General features: G+C 36.8%; 1 protein-coding gene across 49 annotated transcripts in view; it reads right to left on the reverse strand.

The window, feature by feature from the left end:
* The window catches only part of LOC105420199 (uncharacterized), a 67,437-nt gene that overhangs the window by 44,687 nt on the left and 2,150 nt on the right, over nt 1–20,600 (reverse strand). For 12 of the 49 annotated variants that reach the window (XR_016052372.1, XR_016052371.1, XR_016052349.1 and 9 more), the window contains 3 exons: nt 18,032–18,098; nt 12,623–12,784; nt 9,677–9,744 (listed from right to left, as the gene is read on the reverse strand). Coding sequence is in view for 1 of the 49 variants with exons in the window: in XM_020663723.2 (XP_020519382.1) it covers nt 13,651–13,712; nt 16,283–16,298; nt 18,032–18,098 (145 nt within the window). In the remaining 48 variants the exon portion in view is untranslated. Of the gene's footprint in view, nt 1–9,676; nt 9,745–12,622; nt 12,785–13,238; nt 13,713–16,142; nt 16,299–18,031; nt 18,106–20,600 lie in introns of those variants that run through there. The other 37 variants (XR_016052381.1, XR_016052380.1, XR_016052366.1 and 34 more) reach the window with 11 other exon arrangements.

Below are 20,600 nucleotides of genomic sequence, written 5' to 3' on the forward strand. Positions count from 1 at the left end.
CCTAATAAAAAAAAAAAAACAGGGACATGGTGAATACCTGCAAAGGGCACCATGAGTAAAAATGACAAGTGGGCATGGCCATGAGTAAAAGAGTCCTGAGAAAAAAAAAAAAAAAGTAGGACATGGCCAAAAACCAAAAAGGGCGCCACGAGTAAATGAGGAAATCAATCGGTGGACGTGACCTCGAAGTCACGGGTAAAAGAGCTCCAACAAAGGATATGGAGAAAACCACTCTTTGACACCATACCCATTCGGTTCAAGTGAATAACCACAAAGGGCGCCTGAACTGAGCCTCCTCCTTCCGGCCTTCAGGAAAACTTTCTAAAATTTGGGCGCTAGTACCCTTCCAAAAACATTCCAGCCCCTGTGCCATTCAAAAAAATTCCGACCCCTGTGCCTTCTAAAAAAAATTCTGGCACCAGTGCCTTCCAAAAAATGTCGGCCCCTATGCCTTCCAAAAACATTTCGGCCCATGTGCCTTTCAATAAAATTCCGGCCCCTGTGCCTTCCAGCCCCTGTGCCTTCCAAAAAACATTCCGGCCCCAGTGCCTTCCAAAAATTTCGGCCCTAGCGCCTTCCAAAAACTTCCTGCCCCAGTCCCATCCAAAAGAATCGGGGCTTAGTGCCCTTCCAAAAAACTTTCAGCCCCTGTGCCCTCCGAAAAAAATTCCGACCCCAGTGCCTTCCAAAAATACGGGCCCCAATGCCTTCCAAAAATTCCGACCCCACTGCCTTCCAAAAAGAATTCAGGCCCCAGTGCCTTCCAAAAACATTCTAGCCCCAATGCCCTCCAAAACAATTTGGGCCCCAGTGCCTTCCAAAACTTCAGCCCCCAATGCCTTTCAAAAACAATTTTGGCCCCAGTACCTTCCAATAAATGTTACGGGCCCCAGTGCCTTAAAAAATTATCCGGCCTTCGGGCCAAGTTTATCCCGGGCCTTTGTGTCGCCTTCCTATTTTCGACACCGGAGCCTCAGCGCCCCGGTGCCACAATTTTATCTAGGGCCTTTGTGCTGCCTTCCTATTTTCGGCACCGGAGCCTTAGTGCCCCAGTGCCACCTTTTTATTTCAGACCTTTGTGCTGCCTTCTTATTTTCGGCACCAGAGCCTCAGCGCCCTAGTGCCACAATTTTATCCTGGGCCTTTGTGCGACCTTCCTATTTTCGGCACTAGAGCCTCAGTGCCCCAGTGCCAGCCTTTTTTCCCATGCCTTAGTGCCACCAAGTCAAAAAAAAAAAAAAATCTTATCCTCCTCTTCTCCTCCATCAAACTCTTGCAGCTAGGGTGAAGTCCCCCAAAATGGGACCACCTCAGAAGCCATCCTCCTATCAAGTGTAAGTAATTCGAGCAATCCCCAACTGGACCATTAGGACGTAAGCCAAAGAGGTACCTTACCTGTCGTTCTTCTCCTCAAACTCCAACATCCAGGGTGAAGTCCCCTAAAATGGAACCGCCTCAGAGGCCATCCTCCTATCAAGTCTAGTAATTCGGGCGACCACCAACTAAACTAGTAGGACGTAAGCCGAAGAGGTACCTTGCCTGCCTTTTCTTCCTCCATCAAATTTCAAGCATCCAGAGTGAAGTCCCCTAAAATGGGACTACCTCAAAGGCCATCCTCCTATCAAGTCTGGGTAATTCGAGAAACCCCCAACTGTACCAGAACGACGTAAGCCATGAGGTACCTTGTTTGCTCCTGGCGTTTCTATTTGGATGGGGATAAAGCTCACAAGAAGGGCCCCCGCCAACTCGAATGCTAGGACCTCCCTAGCCAGAATGGGATAAAGCTCACAAGAAGGCCCCCCCACTGGTTGGAATATCAGGAGTTCGCGTTGAGAAAAAAAGTCATAAGCCCGCTGAAGGCAGACCATCAGCGTGACCTCCCAAAAAAAACGGATTCTGGCAAAACCCACAGGGCCACTAGAAGCCACTTGGTCACCCCTCAGTCAAGGGAAAATCTCAGCAAGGTCTACCCATCGAGGATTGCGTTGTGGCAGTGAACAAGAAATAAAAAATATCGATCGAGACAATAAACATATCTTGGCAAGGATTCGCCAGAGGAGCTACGACATTAAATTTTACCGAATGTCTCACTTCTCGCTTCTCTCGAAGCACAACATTTGGAGGAGTAAGTTGTTGTACGTCATTTTTGACGTACCTTCATAAGCTCATGCGAATAAGGAGTGAGTCGATGATAGTCTGGTTTAGCACGTTCATAAAATATTCACAGACCAAGATTGTGTCAAAAATAAAGCCTTCAGCCTAGTAACCTGGGTCCGGTGCCCTCTCACCAAAGAAGGACCCTTTACTGTAGCCCTATGCTAACATTGCAGTAGGGCACCAGACCACTGCCATCGTGCTCAGAAAGTCAAAATACCCCCGAGGACCAAATTTGGGCTCAATCGGACCTCCCTAGAGGGGTCTACGCTCATGAGGCCTCGAAACTCATGGTTTTACCATAGCGCGGTGTGGCTTCACTAAACCAGTCCCGAAAATGGGGATTGCAATAATGTTTTTCGACAGTGACTTTGCCAACCCACGACGCCTTTCTCTGAAATCAGACCAAGCTCAAACATTAACATGTTCTAGATCACACTAGCCCCGTCATTTTGACCTAAGGAGCACACTGTGGTGTGACCGAGAACCCCCATTGCTTCGAAGCGGAAAGTGACTGGAGAAACCAAGAAAAACAAGGGGTTCAGCAAGCTCTGAATTCGATGAAGCAGAGCTCAACGTCCAAGCCTTGGATTAACGCGGGGAAGAGTTAAATAGAATTACCTCGCAAAGAGCTACATTTTGGTACAACTCTTGCATTCAACCCGTGGATTGATGAATGTAAGTCCCTAGATCGCCAAAGAAGCAAATCCAGCCAGTTGCCCAAATCCCTTTCTTCGACAACCTTCCAAATTAGGCAAATGAGCAAATCGACACCAAATCAGCCCAAACTTTGCGTAAAACAACTGCAACATCCTCCTCTTTTACTTGCAAGCAGAGCCTGGAGCTGAAATGACACAGCTCGAAGATGCATTGGTAAACAAAGTTCACAAAACTGGCCGAACTGTCACCCCAAGGGAAATGGCCACCACTGCACGATTAAAGGGCATCAAAATGCTCACAATCGAGGGAAGAACGAAGGTATGTTGCTAAAATAGCTGAACAATTGCCACAAGTTGCAGGACCAGCTTCCAAGGACTTCCCATGGCAGAGCAACCTGCATACAGGGAAGGTCTCGCCATTCGGGCAAAAGATCATAAGGGCATTTTGATCATTTGTGCCTAATTTTTGGATTTGTTTTGACTTTCTTTAATTGTATTTAAGCTTGAACTTTGAGCATCCACCCTCGTTTGTTGAATCCTCTATATAAGCAAGCTTAACTCACTTGTAAAAGGGACCCCTTTTTACAAGCTCCAATACCCCAAAAGGATGGGAAGAATCAAGGCCAGATTTTTGCTTGTTAGCTTTTCTTTCTTTGTGAGCCCCTAGTCTTTGAGTGAGAGGAGAGGGAGAGAGAGAAAACTTTGAGAGAAAAGGGATACCCCTAAGTGCATGGTCCCGCGGGCGCCCCGGTCGCGATGGTCACCCACCCCCCCCCCACCTCTCCTAAGCTGAGTTGTCCTTTCTCTCTCTCTCTCTCTCTCTCTCTCTCTCTCTCTCTCTGTGTCTGTCTTACTCTCACGTCTGTGTGTGCAACCCCGCCTACACGACAAACTGCGGATGTGAGCAAACCCGTGGGTCTCGACTCCCGAGTTTCTCTATACCCCCTTTAGCAGTCAACAAGCCCTCCGAGAGGGCGACCAATGAGGAAGGACATTCGGATTCCACCACAATCGCATAGAGAGAGTGAGAGGAGAGAGGTTGTGAGCTTGAAGAGGGCACCCATCCAAACTGCACTAATGACCAGCTGAAGGGCTTCGTAATTGCTCTAAGAGGGCCATCCGCCCGGGCGTGTCCCCGAACCCCCAAAGCGGCGTAATAGCATTTGCGCTCCAATGGCAAAAATCTCTCTCACTGTCAGCCTCCCATCCGCTAGCACGAGGGCCCGCGCATGCACCACACGCCGGAGCTCTGCGGTTGCTCGAGGGTTTTCGCCTCCCCACCGAGAGGGAAACCAGGACCCCACCGACATCATAAAATAGAGAAGATACAATAAAGAAGAGGCTAATAATACCTACAAAGAGAAACACGAGAGGTAGGAGCGATCTACATTATTGAATGAGCAAGAGGGGAAAAGAGAAACATACAACAAATTAATCGAAGAATCAAAAGAGAGAAATAACCACATAATAAAAGATGAAAGGTTGGGATGAGAAGAGAGAGATTGCTTATGTTATCAAAGAGAGAGAACTATGAGGAAGCATTAATGTAGTAAACCAAGGGAATATATGTTTATGCGAGATAACGAAGGCAAATCTATATTAAAGAAGAGGGGAGAAAAGGAGGACCTATATCATAAAAGAAGAAAATGGGAAAATGATATAAACATCACATTCATCAAGAAATGGAGATTACTATGAGAAGAGAAGAACCTATTTAACAAAGAGAATAGAAGACAATGATCAGAAGAGAAGATCTACATTGCCACGTCAAGAAAATAAGAACGAGAAGTAAATGCTACAAATCAAAAATAATAAACACAACAAGAAAAGGAACAGTAATCATATACTGAGGGAGATAAGAGGAGAAAGAAAATAATAAACCTACACTATGAGATAAACACAAGGAGAAAGTGGAATAAACGCCAACCAAAATAGAAGATGGAGAGAAGATTAAATGCTAATCAATAAGAACCCTATATAAGAGACTTGAGAGAGAGGGAGAAAAAGAAATAACCATAACTAAATAAAGACAATAAATACTACATTAAAAGGAAAAGCAAGAATAGGCTAATGGATCATAAATAAAGAAAAATACGATAAAAATCATAAATGTGAATAAAAAGCAATAAATGCGAGAAATAGTAAGAAAAATAAAAGAAATTTATGCTTTAGGCAGGACCCCCATGCCCGACGCCCAAAGTCGGTGTCGATTCAGATCATATGGATCCATAATCAATGCCAAACTTTCTCAATTTGTTAACGTGACAAATAGAAATAAGAAGAAGGGGCCCAAAAGGTCTGATTATCCAGACCGCCGTCGGTTTGATATGTAACTTGAAGGAGTTTGTAGTTGCAGTTTTGGATTGTAGGGTTTGATAGGATGGGGGTTGCTCAAATGGGCTCACCTTGGGGCTTTTCTCTCAAGCTCAAACTTAGGGATCAAGACTAGAGGAATTTGGGCATAACCTAGGCTCAAAATCCTTGAAAATTCGAACCTTTTGGATGAGGTAAAAGCGGCTATTTATAGGCAAAATGGACTCGTGACAACTTGTACGTCCGTTTTGTGCGATTTTTGGGCCATTAGAACTTCGACGATACTTAGTTTGGCACCGGCGCTGGATGGAATCGCGCCACGTCATTAATGTTGTAATAATGACGGTCATTAAATATTAATTACTCAATAATGTGGCGTCCATACGACCTGAGAAGATCTGAAGCCATTAGTAAGGACACCGGTGGCATTCCGACTGCCTTCATATATGTTTTTGGACACGTGTTGCACTCTGGTGACTCTGATCTGGTTCAGATGGACCAATCGCTGCTTGAAGCTATTCTGACTTGCACCGGCGGAGATACCAACTGGCCCACCATCTTGGTTGTACCTTCGTCTAATTATCATTCAATAAGAGTTCGACAACCTTGAGCGTACTGACATTTGACATGACAGTATGGGCCTACCATGTCAACTGATACAAATTGCCATGTCAGCTCGTCAATTCAGTCATATTGGTTAGGTTGTTTCCTGCCTGGTGGAGATCTCGGGACCTGGCACTGATTGAAATGGCGCTGGCAGCATGGGTACTGTCACCAGGCTTTTGTCATGTTGTAGCTCAAGAGTTAGGCCAAGGGCTTGGTGCTGTTTGGACTGGCACTAGCGCCAGTGGGAATGGCATCAGGATTCTAATCCTTTGGGTTGCCCGTGTGATGATTGAAGTGGCGTTGGTATCTTGCCATCAGACTTTTGGTGGGGCTTTAGTTCTCATTGAGGTAACATCAGAGCTTTTGCTTCTGATTGCTTCATGGTCAAATTGTTATGAGTCTATGTCACCTTGTTTTGCCTCTTGACGCCTTTGGTCCCACTGGAACAATAAGAGTTTGATGGAGGCCAAGTTTACGAAGAAGGGGTCCAGGTGGGGTGAATAGTTTAAAATATCCGGGTGATCTACCTAGGACATTTCAACCAATCCATAACTTTTTCAGTCGATATCAGGGTCTCTACGAGAGAAAAACTACATGAAATTGTTTAGAAAGAGAAACTATCTCAAAAATTTTATAGAGAGAAACTATTTCAAAATTTTAATAAAGGGAAACTATCTAAAATTTTAAGTTTTAGAGAGAGAAAGTATTTAAAAATTTAGAGAGAGAAACTATATCAAATTTTAGAGAGAGTATCTAAAATTTTTAAAGAGAAAAACTATCTCAAAATTTTTAGAGAGATAAAATATCTTAAAATTGTATAGAGAGAAATATTATCAAATTTTGAATAGAGAATGTACCTAAAATTTTTAGAGAGAGAAACTACTTCAAAAAATTTAGATAGAGAAACTATCTCAAATTTTAAGTTCTAGAGATAGAAAGTATAGTAAAATTCTTGAGAAAAAACTATCTGAAAATTTTAGGGAGAAACTAACTCAAAACTAAAATTTTAAAGAGAGAAAGCATCTTCATATTTTAAAGAGAGTGACTATATCAAATTTTAGAGTGAGAAAGTACCTAAAATTTTTTAAAGAAACAAACTATCTCAAAAAATTTATCTCAAATTTGATGTTTTTGATGGAGAAAGTACATTAAAACTTTTAGAGAGAGAAATGATATCATATTTTCAAGAGAGAAACTACATAAATTGTTTAGAGAGAGAAACTATCTAAAAAATTTTATAGAGAGAAACTATCTCAAATTTTAAGTTTTAGAAAGAGAAAGTATTACAAAATTTTAGAGAGAGAAACTATATCAAATTTTAGATAGAGAAACGACCTCAAATTTTAAGGATTTGAATGAGACTGTATTAAAATTTTAGAGAAAAACCATATCAAATTTTAGAGAGAGAAATTATATCAAAAATTTTAAAGAGAGAGGACTTGCCTTTCTAGGAAAAAAATATTCCAGGTAATTCAAATAGGGAATTTGTATTTTCTTGATTTCTACTGGATGCAATCCAAACAACACATACCATATTCCAGAAAATATCAATCCCAGGAAATCTCAATTCTAAGATTGACTTTTCCAAGGAGTAAAAAATCAAGGGATCCAAACAGACGGCATTTTGATTGGTGGAAGAGGGGATTGTTTCCACAAATCATGGAACCGCAGCTTCCTAGAACAACATTGTTTCTAAAAGCGCTTGGAATGTCCTGCTTTCATACTAGGCTTCCACACTCCCTCAACAAACACGAGAGATGTTTTGGTGTAATTTGGGTCTCCAACTGCCCAAAATTTCCACCAAAACGAATATGTCATAAGTCATTATCCCAATACTATTTAGAGCCCATTTTTGGCTCCTTGGATTCAGATTTCTAGGAGTCACTTTTTTTGGAAAAGGCTAGGCCAATCATGTTTGGCTAGCTTAGATTTGACATTTTTATTAGAATTGAGATTTCCGTGGGATTCCTAAATGGTCATTTTAAGCCTAAATTTTGGAAATCTCAATTCCACCAAAATAGATGGAATTGACATTCATGGAAACAACCTATTTTATCATAGACTCATATTAAAATTTTAGAGAGGGAAACTATATCAAATTTTAGAGGGAGAAAATACATGACACTTTTAGAGCGAAAACACAGACAATATTTTAGAGAGAAAAACTATCTCAAATTTTTAGAGAGAGAAACTATCTCAAATTTAAAGTTTAGAGAGAGCATCTTAAAATTTTAATGAGTGAAACTTCTCAAATCTTAAGTTTCAAAGAGAAAATATCTTAAAATTTTAGAGAGAGAAACTACATTAAAATTTATAGAGAGGAACTTAATTTTTTTAGAGAGAAATATCTCAAAGCATTTAGAGAGAGAAACTATCTCAAATCATAAGTTTTAGAGAGATAAAATATTTAAAAAGTTTAGAGAGAGAAACTACATTAAAAAAATTTACAAACAGGAAATACTTAAAAACATTTTGAGAGAAAATTCTCAAAAATTTTAAAAAGAGAACCTACCTCAAATTTTAAGTTTTAGAGAGAGAGTTTCTTAAAATTTTAGAGATAGAAACTATAGCAAATTTTAGATAGAGAAACTACCTAAAAATTTTTAGAGAGAAACTATATCAAATTTTATGTTTTAGAGAGATAAAATATCTTAAAACTTTAGACAGAAACTATATCAAATTTTGGATAGAGAAAGTACCTAAAATTTTTAAAGAGAGAAACTATTTCAAAACTATTTCAAATTTTAAGTTTTAGAGAGAGAAAGAACATTAGAATTTTAGAAAAACAAATTACCTGAACATTTTTTAGATAGAAAATTTTAGAGAATGAAACTATCTGAAAATTTTTTAGAGAGAAACCATCTCAAAACATCTTAAAATTTTAAAGAGAGTAACTATCTCAAATTTGAGTGAGAAAGTACCTAAAATTTCTTAGAGGGGGAAACTATGTAAAAATTTTCAACAAGAAAATGTTTATTTAAGGTTGCAACCTTAAAATGTTGAATTAAAGATGGACCACAAAAATCCATCGTAAAATGTTGTTTTAATGTTGAAAAACCCTCTAATTGATCATCTCGATTGACATGAATGAATATGAAAAAAAAAAAATTGAGTCCTAAAAATATTAATCTTGCAATACATTATCTAGACTGTTCATTTTCAAAACTTTCATATGTTTATAGATCTACTTGTTTTAACTATTTTTGGGGTCTAAAATGTCATAATTAAATAATAAAATAGATTTTCAGATTTTTATGCCGAAGTTCTATGTTATGATATAATTTGAAGGTACGCCTTAATTGGATTCTTTAAGGTTGCTACCTTATAGAAACCACACCCTTTTCAGAAACAAACTATCTCAAATTTTAAGTTTTAGATAGAGAAAGTACCTTAAAATTTTAGAGAGAGACGCTATATCATATTTTAGAGAGAGAAACTACCTAAAATTTTTTAGAGAGATAAACTATCTCGAAATTTTTATAGAGAGAAACTTTCTCAAATTTTAACTCTTAAGAGAGAGAAAGAATCTCAAATTTCTAGAGAGAGACACTATGTCAAATTTAGGAAGATAAAGTATCTAAAATTTTCATTTCTAGGAAAATGATATTCCAAGCAATCCAAACAGTGAATTTCCATTTTCCAGGTTTCTACCACATGCAATCTGAAGAGCATACACCTGAAAGTTGGACTTATGTGATCTAGCCGGTGTATATATTTTTGTTTCTTTTTCTTTTTCTTGTGGGCTTAAATCACTCACAAGTAGTCAAATACAATAAATTGACTTGAAAAGAAAATAAAAAGAAACATATCTATGATCTAAAAGTTGATGTCATTAAAAACTTTATTTTAATAACCAAAGAAAATCACATTGCTATGTTTGGGAATAACAAAAGGCATAAGAAGTAAATATGGCAAGAAACAAAAAAGAGAGTACTAGAGATTACCTCAATCAAGCTTATTACACCCCCGCACCGAATCACCACTTTCCAATTGCGTGGGATCAATGGTCAACCTTCAATCTCAAACATGAGAAAGCAATTAGGCCAACCGTCCAATGCAACAATAACTACTTTCAAACTTATATATCAAACCCCTTGGTAACCTAATTGAGAGAGATAGCATCCCATTACTAAAACCGTAACCCTAACCCTAACCCTAACCCTTTAGGCCATTAGAGGTGGGAGATGAGATATAAACAAAATAAGTGGAGCGTGCCCCTTATGGATCATGAGAGAGAGAGAGAGAGAGAGAGAGAGAGAGAGAGAGCTTCTCAGGAGGTTGGGACGTGCCCCTTTATAAAACTAGAGAGAAAAAGCTACTATGTGGGGTGTGCCCCCTATTTTTTATGAGAGAGAGGAGAAAGTTTAGGTGTGAGAGATATGGGAGAGGGCACCCCTTTATATAGGGCTTGAATGAGTTTAGGGTTTCTTAGAGCTTTTCATGGTTTGTCTCTTCTTTTGAGATTGAATATGTACCATTGATCTTGGTTGACTTATGGGGTGAGAGATATGAGCCCTACATTCTATAGATTAGCCATCAAGATCATATAAAAGGTGCTAGAACATTTATCCCCCATTTCCTAAACTATTTTTCTATCAAATAATTTAAATAAGAAATTATCTATAATAATATTGTGCTTTCTTATTTTCATATACAAGTCTCCTCACACTTTATTTATTTAATTTCAAAGCTTCCTTCAAAACACAAGTTACTAAAACACAAGCTTTCTTCACCCTTTAGCCTCAAGGCTTGAACTCATAAAGGAATGCCCACAAGGTGGGGCGTGCCACCCTAAGTGGTACGTCATGAGTCCCACCAAATTGTCATGGTGGACCCATATATATATTTGGGCCTTCCATGTACTATTATAAATATTTAAAATAATTTATGATTTTTAGAAATTTTTAAAATCCAATTTGAATAATAAAAGTGATGTAAAATCATTGTCATTGTTTTTATAAACCCAAATTGCATAAATAAAATAACCAGCTATTCAAAAAAAATTTAAATAACAATTCTAATAATTATATAATATTAAAAAATATAATTAAATACTTTTGATGAAAAAATGATCCATATGGTCTAGGATTAAATAAATAAACATTGAGGCTACGGTTTACACTTGCTTTCTCAAACTAACCCAATGTTTCTCATGACCCACAGTCAATCACAGGGGCTCATTAGTGGGTCACCAAAGTCAACTAATAGGCAAGGGGTAGTAATCTCTGTCTGTGGATTTCATGTACTCCCTTAGAGACGTACCAAGCTCACCTAGACTCGATGCAACCACAATTCTATCATGCATAAGAGTAATCTCTTGCACATGCACATGCACAAGCGTCACCCTGAAAAATGGTTCGCTTTCGTGAAACGACTATCATATGTGCATGCCGTGAGATGGTACACGGATGAGGCTTTGGCCCCCGTCTCTGAAGGTCTCTATCCAATACAAAGGTCACACAGTCCTTTATCTCACTCATCCGGGCATTCTCTGACCTCATCAAGAGATGAATCATTATAACCCTTATTAGTTTAATCTTTATGCCCATGCAACTTGAATTTTTCCCAAACGATTGGCCTAGCTCGTTAAGCTCAATCTGATATCAGCAAACATCATTTGCTTAATATGATCCATACAGGACAAGATTCCTATTGAGTTCATGTTCCATTATATCAAAAGTTTAGTTACAAACGCTTACAAGGCCTTTAATGCCCACATATACCGAACAACACTACATTCCAATAAATGCCAATTCTAGTAAATACCAATTCTGGGATATACTTTCCCACATGATTGAAAATCCTAGAGAACCAAACGTGCCCTTAGATAATTACGAAATATTCTTACTTCCAAGTGAGACATGATGTATCAACCAAATTACCTACTGATTTCATATTGACAATTCATTAGTTCATTAGAACTAGTGTTTTAAATGCCAGACTGGTGGGGTACATCGTTCACCTTCACATCAGTATCGAATGGTCTAATCGACAATCTAAACAATTTAACGATTGGTCGGAATTAGCAATCCAAAAAATATTAAAAATAAAAAACTTTAAATAAATTTAAATAGGAGTTTTTGGATTGGGGCATAAGGGGACCTTTACAAAAAAAAAAGCACAAAAACAAAAATAAAAGGGCAAGCTTTCTATGCTTCCCCTACAGCATAAAACTTATATACTCCCCCTTATCCCACCCTCCATACTGAATGGAGGGCTAAGATTGCCCCAATCACAATGTCACATCTCTACACCATTTTATTTTTAATTTTTTTTCTATAAATTATTTTAACACCAAATTTTGGATGTCCATTCCTCTATTAAACTCGCACTAGCAAAAAATATAAAAAACATATTTTCAATAAAATAAAATGACCAAAATACTCCTAAAAATTTCAAAGGGTATTTTGGTTCTTATATTTTATTGAAAAACTATTTTTAATATTTTTTATAAGTGTGCCCCAATGAGAAGATGGCACGTACCAAATTTCATATTCATACAATTTGTATAAAAAAATTAAAAATAAAATACTTTGAAACGTCGGATCTAAGATCAAACGGTGAGTGGCTCTCTTGATCAAAATTGGACTGCTAGATGGTAAGGGGAGGATAGAACTTCTATATTGTAGAGGAAGTATAGAAACCTTTCTCAAAACAAAAAACAAAAAACAAAAAACAAAAGTGAATTACGCGTGACTAGCGGTCATCGGTTTCTTGACTCAAAGCCCAAATTGGAGCCACATGTGCATCACGCGTAGTGAGAGACTTGACTCCCACAAGTGCATCACGCGTAATGAGAGAGAGATTTCTCATAAACGACAGCGATTTTTTAAAAAAATCGGAGTTTTATGGGAGAATAAATGGAGTTCGGATTCTAGTCGCCTGCTAACCTTGAGAGAGAGAGAGAGAGGATGAAGACACCATTGAAGTACGTTGTGTGTGCTGCACTTGCAGCCTTCATTCTGTGTGCTTGTCTAATTCCCTTGGTGTCGTCAAGGCATGTTCCCGAGCCGCCTCCTCGATTCAGAAGGATTCATTTTCTCTTGAAGTTCCTTCATTTACAATTCAATTATCAGTAAATCATCGTCATTATTAACATCATCCGAGTCTTCTCCCTTTGTCAGTAAATAATAGTGGAAATTTTAAACTCATGACGTTTAAGAGCTTGTAGAAAACTAATTAAGAGAATTTCATATTATTAACAATATTGAGATTGAAAAGAAAAGGAAATCATGATAGAGGTGTTGTACACTATGATCCGTTTGTTAATTTTTATACTTTATGGCACTAGTCATCACTATCCAATCCTTAGATCCGATGGTAATGGAGGGGGAGGAGGATATCCAGTTGAATTAGTGATATATTTACCAGATGCTCTCTCCGTCCATCGCGGTCCATCCTACCAATTTACGATGATTACTCCAATGACCACTACTTTGTTTTATGCGAAAACTTCTTTGAATAAACCATCCAATGTGGAAACAAGTATTTCCAAGAAGTAACAAAGATTGAAATGGTCAAAAATTCATTTATTGCAAATACAATTTACACACATATATACTCATAAAATCTATGAGATATGAGTTGGTTCAAGTGAAAAGCTAAACAAGAATAAGTGATAGGGCTAAAAAGGTATGGTTGGAAGTAGTGACATAATGTATTCGAACTGCCAATCAAACGATCCCTAAGTCTTCCGTGTTGGTCTGATTTGCAGTCAACCTGGTAACGCCGAGTTTTTGGTCAGTCTCGAGCATCATTAAAAAAGACGAGGGATATTCTCAGGCCCGAACTGCTTCAAAAATTTGGCCTTGAATTATACCCCAGTCTAGCTATAGATTTTCTAGACACGCTAGGCCCATGTTGGCCAAGCTTGAGCCAGACCAGTTGCCAGCCATACCTCTCGTTTACAATTGCCATTTCAAAGTACCACGCGTGAGGTTGCACTTCGACTACGTCTCTTGTAAATGTACACCATGTGATCTGTTACCGACACAAACATGTGCTCTGTTACCGACACAAACATGTGCTCTTTTATCTCTAACGAGAGGGAGGTATGGCATTACTCGTATCATTAGAAGGTCCTCACTTTATTGTGAGTGTATTCCAAATTTGTACAAATAAAAGTCAGAAAGTGACAAACTACGGCAATTTAGGTGCTCGACCACTATGCTTACTGCTTTTGGCTTTAAAAATAAGGAGAAGTTCAAATGCGGTCCTCTTTAAATGCGGTCCCTTTCTAAAAATCTATCTTAGAGATAGATTTAGGATGTGAAACACATTCTAAGCTACATTAGATGTATTTTTGCTGTAGATTCATGATTTTGCAGCTTAAAAAACAGTACAAAATGTGATGATTTACTGATAAGTAAAATGAATGGCGAAGAGCAATCCAAAAGCAAATAATATAGTTTGTTTTAAAGGTTTAAAATTTATTTTCTTTGTATTCATCATTGCGGTAGTTGAGATTATTTACTTGAAGAATGTTAGGCTCAAGCTCATCTCGAAGATGGACTTTAGAAAAAAAGACTACATATGAAAAAGTGGGTATGGAGACATTCAAAAAACTCATTGCAAACAAAAGAAGAAAAAAAAACTTTTTAAGTGAAGTCATCTTGTTGCAAAAAAATTCATCATAGAGAGGAATTTAGCATCAAACACTGTTGGGTTTATGTGGTCATTAAAGGTTTTATGAGTGATTGTAATAAAAACATTTGATATAGTGGGAGTGTGGTCCAGCGTGGACCATACTATGTAAACAATGTGATAGAGGCCTACAAAGACGGCGCCCAAAGCCTCATCCATGTATCATCACACGGCATGCATATTTATAGACCGTTTCAAAAAAGCAAGTCATTTTTCAGGCTGAAACGTATGCATGTGCGAGAGAAATCCCTATGCACCGTAGGAGTTATGGTCGCATCAAGTCTAGGTGATCTTGACCCGTCTCTAAGGGGGACCTGTAATCCATAAATTGGGATTGCGACTCCTTAGCTCATGGATCAGACTTTGGTGACTTGTTAATGAGCCCCTGCTTAGATTGTAAGTCATAGAAAACACTGAGTCGGTTTCATAAGTAAATGTGGTCTGTAGTCCATAGTAGAAAATGGAGAATCCCCATTATTATTGATTTAATTCCTAAACTATATAGATCTTTTTCCCATCAAATTTATTTAAATATTTTTTTTTATGATAAAAATTATTTTACAATTATTATTTGAATTTTTATAAACCTTTAGATATTTTATTTATAATTTTTGAATTTATTAATATAATGATATTGATTTTACAATGATTTAAATATTCAAATAATACTTTTAAAAAAAAAATTATTGATTTTAAATATATAGAAAAATTCATGGGGGCCCATTGTGCACATGGGCCAACTATTTTCCTAGAAGTTGGGGCTCATGATTGCCTCCTTGGGTGGTGTGCCCCAACCTTTATTCACTTACTATCTTTTGTGATATAGCATGTGGCCATATGGTTGGATATATGTTGACCATAACTTAATATATTTTGAAAGATTTTGTGAAAGTATAAGAAGTCTTGCATTATTTATGGTATGCACAATATTTTGATTGGGTTTAATTTATTTAATTTCTATTGATGGAAAAATCATTTAGAAAAGAGAGATAAGGGTTCATGCACCGTCCATAATGTTGATGGCCCATCTATGGAGTGGATGGCTCAAATCTCTACCCTACAAGTCACTCTTGATCGACGGTTGATATTCAATCTTTCTTACGAGGCAAGCAATGGAAAAACCCTTAGAAACCCTAAACCCCATTTTGCATTATAAATAGGGGTGCACCCCCCTTATTCAAAACATGATAGAGAGCCTTCCTCTCTCTCTCATCACTCTCTCTCCTCCTGAAGGGCACACCCCACCTCTCTCATCTCTTTCTTCATAAGGGGCACACCCCTCTACTTCACTCTTCTCTCTCTAACCTACCCATATTCTCTCTCATAGCCTAATCAAAGGGGCATGCCCCACTTAGAGATAAATCACCTCTCTCATCTCTCTCTTATTTGATGTAAGCCTAGGGTTGAGAAAGTTGTGAAGGAGAAGTTTTGAAGTAGTATTGGGGTATTGAAGCACACGATTTATATTGAAGAGCTTGGCCTAAACTTACTTTCTCAGTTGAGATTGAAATTAGATCGTCGATCTCGTGTCATCGAATGGTGGTGACTCGATGTGGGGTGTAATAGGCTCGGTTGAGGTAATCTTCGGTACTCTCTACTTTTATTTCTTGAAATTTCATCTTTATATTCCGAAGCATAATAAAGAGTTATTTCAATGGCATCAAGTTTCAAGATCTTAGTTTTATTATTTTGTTGATTTTATTTTGAAGTATATGTTATTGTGATAAGATCACTTGTACGTTACCTTTTGCCACAACATAAAAAGGAGAAAAGAAATAAAATATATTATTCCCCGATAAAAGATCACATTGGTCTTTCTTTCATTGATATCAGAGCGTAGTTTCTAGATATCCATTAGAAATTTTTCTAATTTTTTGCTTGAGAATAAAAGATATGGCCGCTCGTACCTTCAACTGTGTGATCCTGAAAAACGAAAGATTTGATAGGATCAATTATGCCTCTTGGAGAAGAAATATTTGATGTGTTATTAATGAGAAAACCTTATATGAGATGCTCTATGAGCGTCGTCCTCATCATCCAAGTGACGACTCATCTCAAGCAATCAAATATGAGTATGCCACTTGAAAGAGGAGAACTTGAGATGTAAGAACATTCTTTTGTGCGCCATGACTGATTCGTATACTTTTGAATATGAGTCAATATATATTGCAAGAGAAATCTTTTATAGACTTGAGAGAGAGTATAATGGCCCCTCTCTCATAAAGCGAGTTATGGCTATTAAAAAATATAATGAATTAAAGATGGCAGAGGGTACTAAGTTCGTGGATCATGTGCACATCTTTCATGCACTAGTCAGAGAGATGGAAGACAACGATAGGAAACCGACTGAACCCATGCAAGTGATTCATCTCATGAATTCACTTCCTAACTCATAAGAAACTTTTGTGTCCTCACACTCGGTCAGAAGAGAAATTACCTCAAATGTTAACTTTTAGAAAGATAAAATATATTAGAATTATGGAGAATGAAACTACCTGAACATTTTTTAGAGAGAAAATTTTAGAGAAAGAAACTACTTGAAAATTTTTTATGAAAAAAACTATCTCAAAATTTAAGTTTTAGAGATAGAAAGCATCCTAAAATTTTAAAGAGAGTAACTATATCAAATTTTAGAGTGAGAAAGTACCTAAAATTTTTCAAAGGGAGAAATTATTTCAAAATTTTCAGTAGGAAGAAGTTTATTTAAGGTTGCAACCTTAAAATGTAGAAATAAAGATGCACCTCAAAAATCCATTGGAAAATGTTGTTTTAATGTTGAAAAACCCTTTAATTGATCATCTTGACATTGACATGTATGAATATGAAAAAAATAAAAAATTAAGTCTTAAAAATAGTGCATCTTGTAATAAAATAGACTGCCCATTTTCACAATTTTCATATGTTTATAGATCTACTTGATTTTAACTATTTTGGGGGTTTAAAATTTTATAATTAGATAATAAAATAGATTTTCAGATAATTCTAAGAATTTTTTACACCAAAGTTACATGTTATGATAGAATTTGAAGGTGCGCCTTAATTGGATTCTTTAAGGGATCTATCTTATAGAAACCGCACCCAGTACTTGGAAATTTTAAAGAGCTATACTATATCATATTTTAGAGAGAGAAAATATTTGAAATTTTTTAGAGAGAGATACTATCTCCAAATTTTTATAGGGAAAAACTATCTCAAATTTTAAGTCTAAGAGAGAGAAAGAATCTCAAATTTCTAGAGAGAGAAACTATATCAGATTTTAGAGAGAGAAAGTATCTAAAATTTTCATTTCCAAGAAAACGATATTCCAGGCAATCCAAACAGTGAATATCCATTGTCATGGTTTCTACCACATGCAATCCAAAGAGTATACACCTGAAAGTTAGACTTATATGATCTAGCTGGTGTATATATTCTTTTTTTTTAGTTTCTTCTTCTCTTTTTAGTTATTTTTCTTATGGCCTTTGATCAATCACAAGTAGTCCAACATAATAAATTGACTTAAAAAGAAAATAAAAAGAAATAAATCTAGGATCAAGAACTTGATGCTACTAAAAACTTTCTTTTAATAACCAAAGAAAATCACATTGCTATGCTTGGGAATAACAAAAGACGTAAGAAGTAAATATGGCAAAAAACAAGAAAGTACTGGAAATTACCTCAATCAAGCTTATTACACCCCACACCGAGTCACCACCTTCTAATGGTGCGGAATCAATGGTTAACCTTCAATCTCAAACCAGAGAAAGCAATTAGGCCAAACGTCCAATGGATCAAGAATTCATTTTAAACTTAGATATCAAACTAAGGCTTAACCCCTTGATAACATAGTTGAAAGAGATAGCATCTCATTACTAAAACCCTAACCCTTTAGGACATGAGAGATGGGAGATGAGATATAATCAAAATAAGTGGGGCATGCCCCTTATGGATCATGAGAGACAGAGAGAGCATCTCAAGAGGTTGGGGCATGCCTCTTCATAAATCTAGAGAGAGAAAGTTACTATGTGGGGTGTGCCCCCTATTTCTTATGAGAGAGAGAGGACAAATTTTAGGTGTGAAAGATATGGAAGAGGGCACCCCTTTATAGAGTGCTTGAATGGGTTTAGGGTTTTTTAGGCTTTTCCATTATTTGTCTCTTATTGTGATATTGAATATAGCAACAACAACTCTATGGTGCGTAGAGATAATATTCGTATATGTACAAATATCATCCTGAAAGGTGGTTTGCTTTCTCGAAATGGCAATCATATGTGCATATCTTGTGATGGTATACGGATGAGACTTTGACCCCATTTTTTAAGGTCTTCATCACACACAAGGGTCACACAGTCCCTCGGCTCACTCGTCTTGGCATACTCTAACCTCATCAGTGGATGACCCCATTATAACCCTTGTTAGTTTAATCTCTCTATCCATGTAACATCATTTACCTAGTATGATCCACACAAGACCACACTTCCACCGAGTTCATGTTCCGTTATATCAAAAGTTTATTTACAAGCACTCATAAGGCCTTTAATAGCAATATATACCCAACAACACCACATTCCAAGATATGCCAATTCTAGTAAATACCAATTCCAGGACATACTTTCCCACATGATTGAAAAATCCAGAGAACCAAATGCCCCCTTCGAGAATTAAGAGTATAAAACTAAACCAAATATTCCTACTTCCAAGTGAGACACAATGTATCAACCAAATTACATACTGCTTTCAGATTGACAATTCATTAGTTTATTGGAACTATTGATTAAAAGCCAAATTGGTGGGGCACATCGTCCACCCTCACATCGGTATTGAATCGTTGGATCGACAATCTAGACAATGTTTCGATTGGTAGGAATTAACAATAAAAAAAAGTGAAAATAAAAAACTTAAAAAAAATTTAAAAAGGAGTTTTTGGGTTGAGACATAAGGGGGCCCTAAAAAAATAAAAAAAATAAATCAATAAGAAAAAAGAAAAAAAAGGAAAAAAAAAAGTGGGGTCGTAATGAGGAGCATGCAGAGACCTAAACTGTCCCCAAACCAATTTAGTTGTGACCGATTCCCAATTAAATTAATGATTCATAGAACCAATGGTTCAAAAAGCAGATCGGTGACCCAGATCGGGCACCTCAAAAACCGATCCGGATTGGCGAATCGACTATTCGGATCGATGAATCGGCGATCCAGATCGGGAATCGGCTGAATTGGTCGGATTAAAGCTTCAAAAAAAATCCTAAAAAAATTTTAAAATTCATTATAAATATTGTTTTTTAGGAATCCAATAAGAAATGAGGGTACTACATTATTAACTATCATTTTTTTCATCAATTTGTGAATATCGATATGCTCTTTCCCTGTATAAACTTATTGAATTTACATCACATAAAAGAAAAATCTTGTTTTGACGAAAAACCCTAATCCGCTAAAAAAACCCAAATTATTACAACCTAACATACTATAAGCCAAAATTATTACAACCTAACTAATTATAATATTATATACTGAAATTATAATTATTAGTTTATATTTTATAATTATGTTATTAGATAAATAATAACAAATTTAAAATATTTTATAATATTATCTAATTTAAAATGTATTATTGACATTTGTAAGAAAAATAGTACATTACATAATTTTTAATGTAAAAATTAATAAATAAAATAAAAGATTTGGTTATTAATGTAAAAATTAATAAAATGCGTACAAATTGTGGAAATAACACTTTAATTTATTATATGCCCAAAGGAGAACAAAAATTAGCTCAAGGGTATAAATTATTATATGGCCCAAGGGGGGATTCGAACTTGAGAAGTCAAAGCAAATAACATTAGTGATAACCATCATATCTCCTTAACATATGTGTTTAAAAGTACCTATTAATAGCATATATTTACATTTTGTTTTCATTTAATGATGTTTGGAAATTATTCCACATTGAAGGATGAGTATTCAAATATGCTATATTAATAACTATGTAATTAGAAGATAAATACTAGTGTGCAAACACTAGGGCATCCGTGCACGTGTGGCACATGTGGGAGTGGTGTGTCTCGCACGTGTAACGTGCACACACATGTGAATGTGTTTTTTAAGCCAGAACCAGTGCATACGTGCATCTGCGTGGGAGTGTGTGGCACGTGTAGGAGTGTGTATCGCTCGTGTCACACGTACACACGTGTGGGAGTAGTGCGTCAACCGGTGCATACGTGCACGCGTGCATGTACGTGGGAGTGT

This window comes from Amborella trichopoda, chromosome 1 (assembly GCF_054954075.1).
Source record: "Amborella trichopoda isolate Santa Cruz 75 chromosome 1, AtrichopodaSantaCruz75HAP2 v2.0, whole genome shotgun sequence".
NCBI lineage: Eukaryota > Viridiplantae > Streptophyta > Magnoliopsida > Amborellales > Amborellaceae > Amborella > Amborella trichopoda.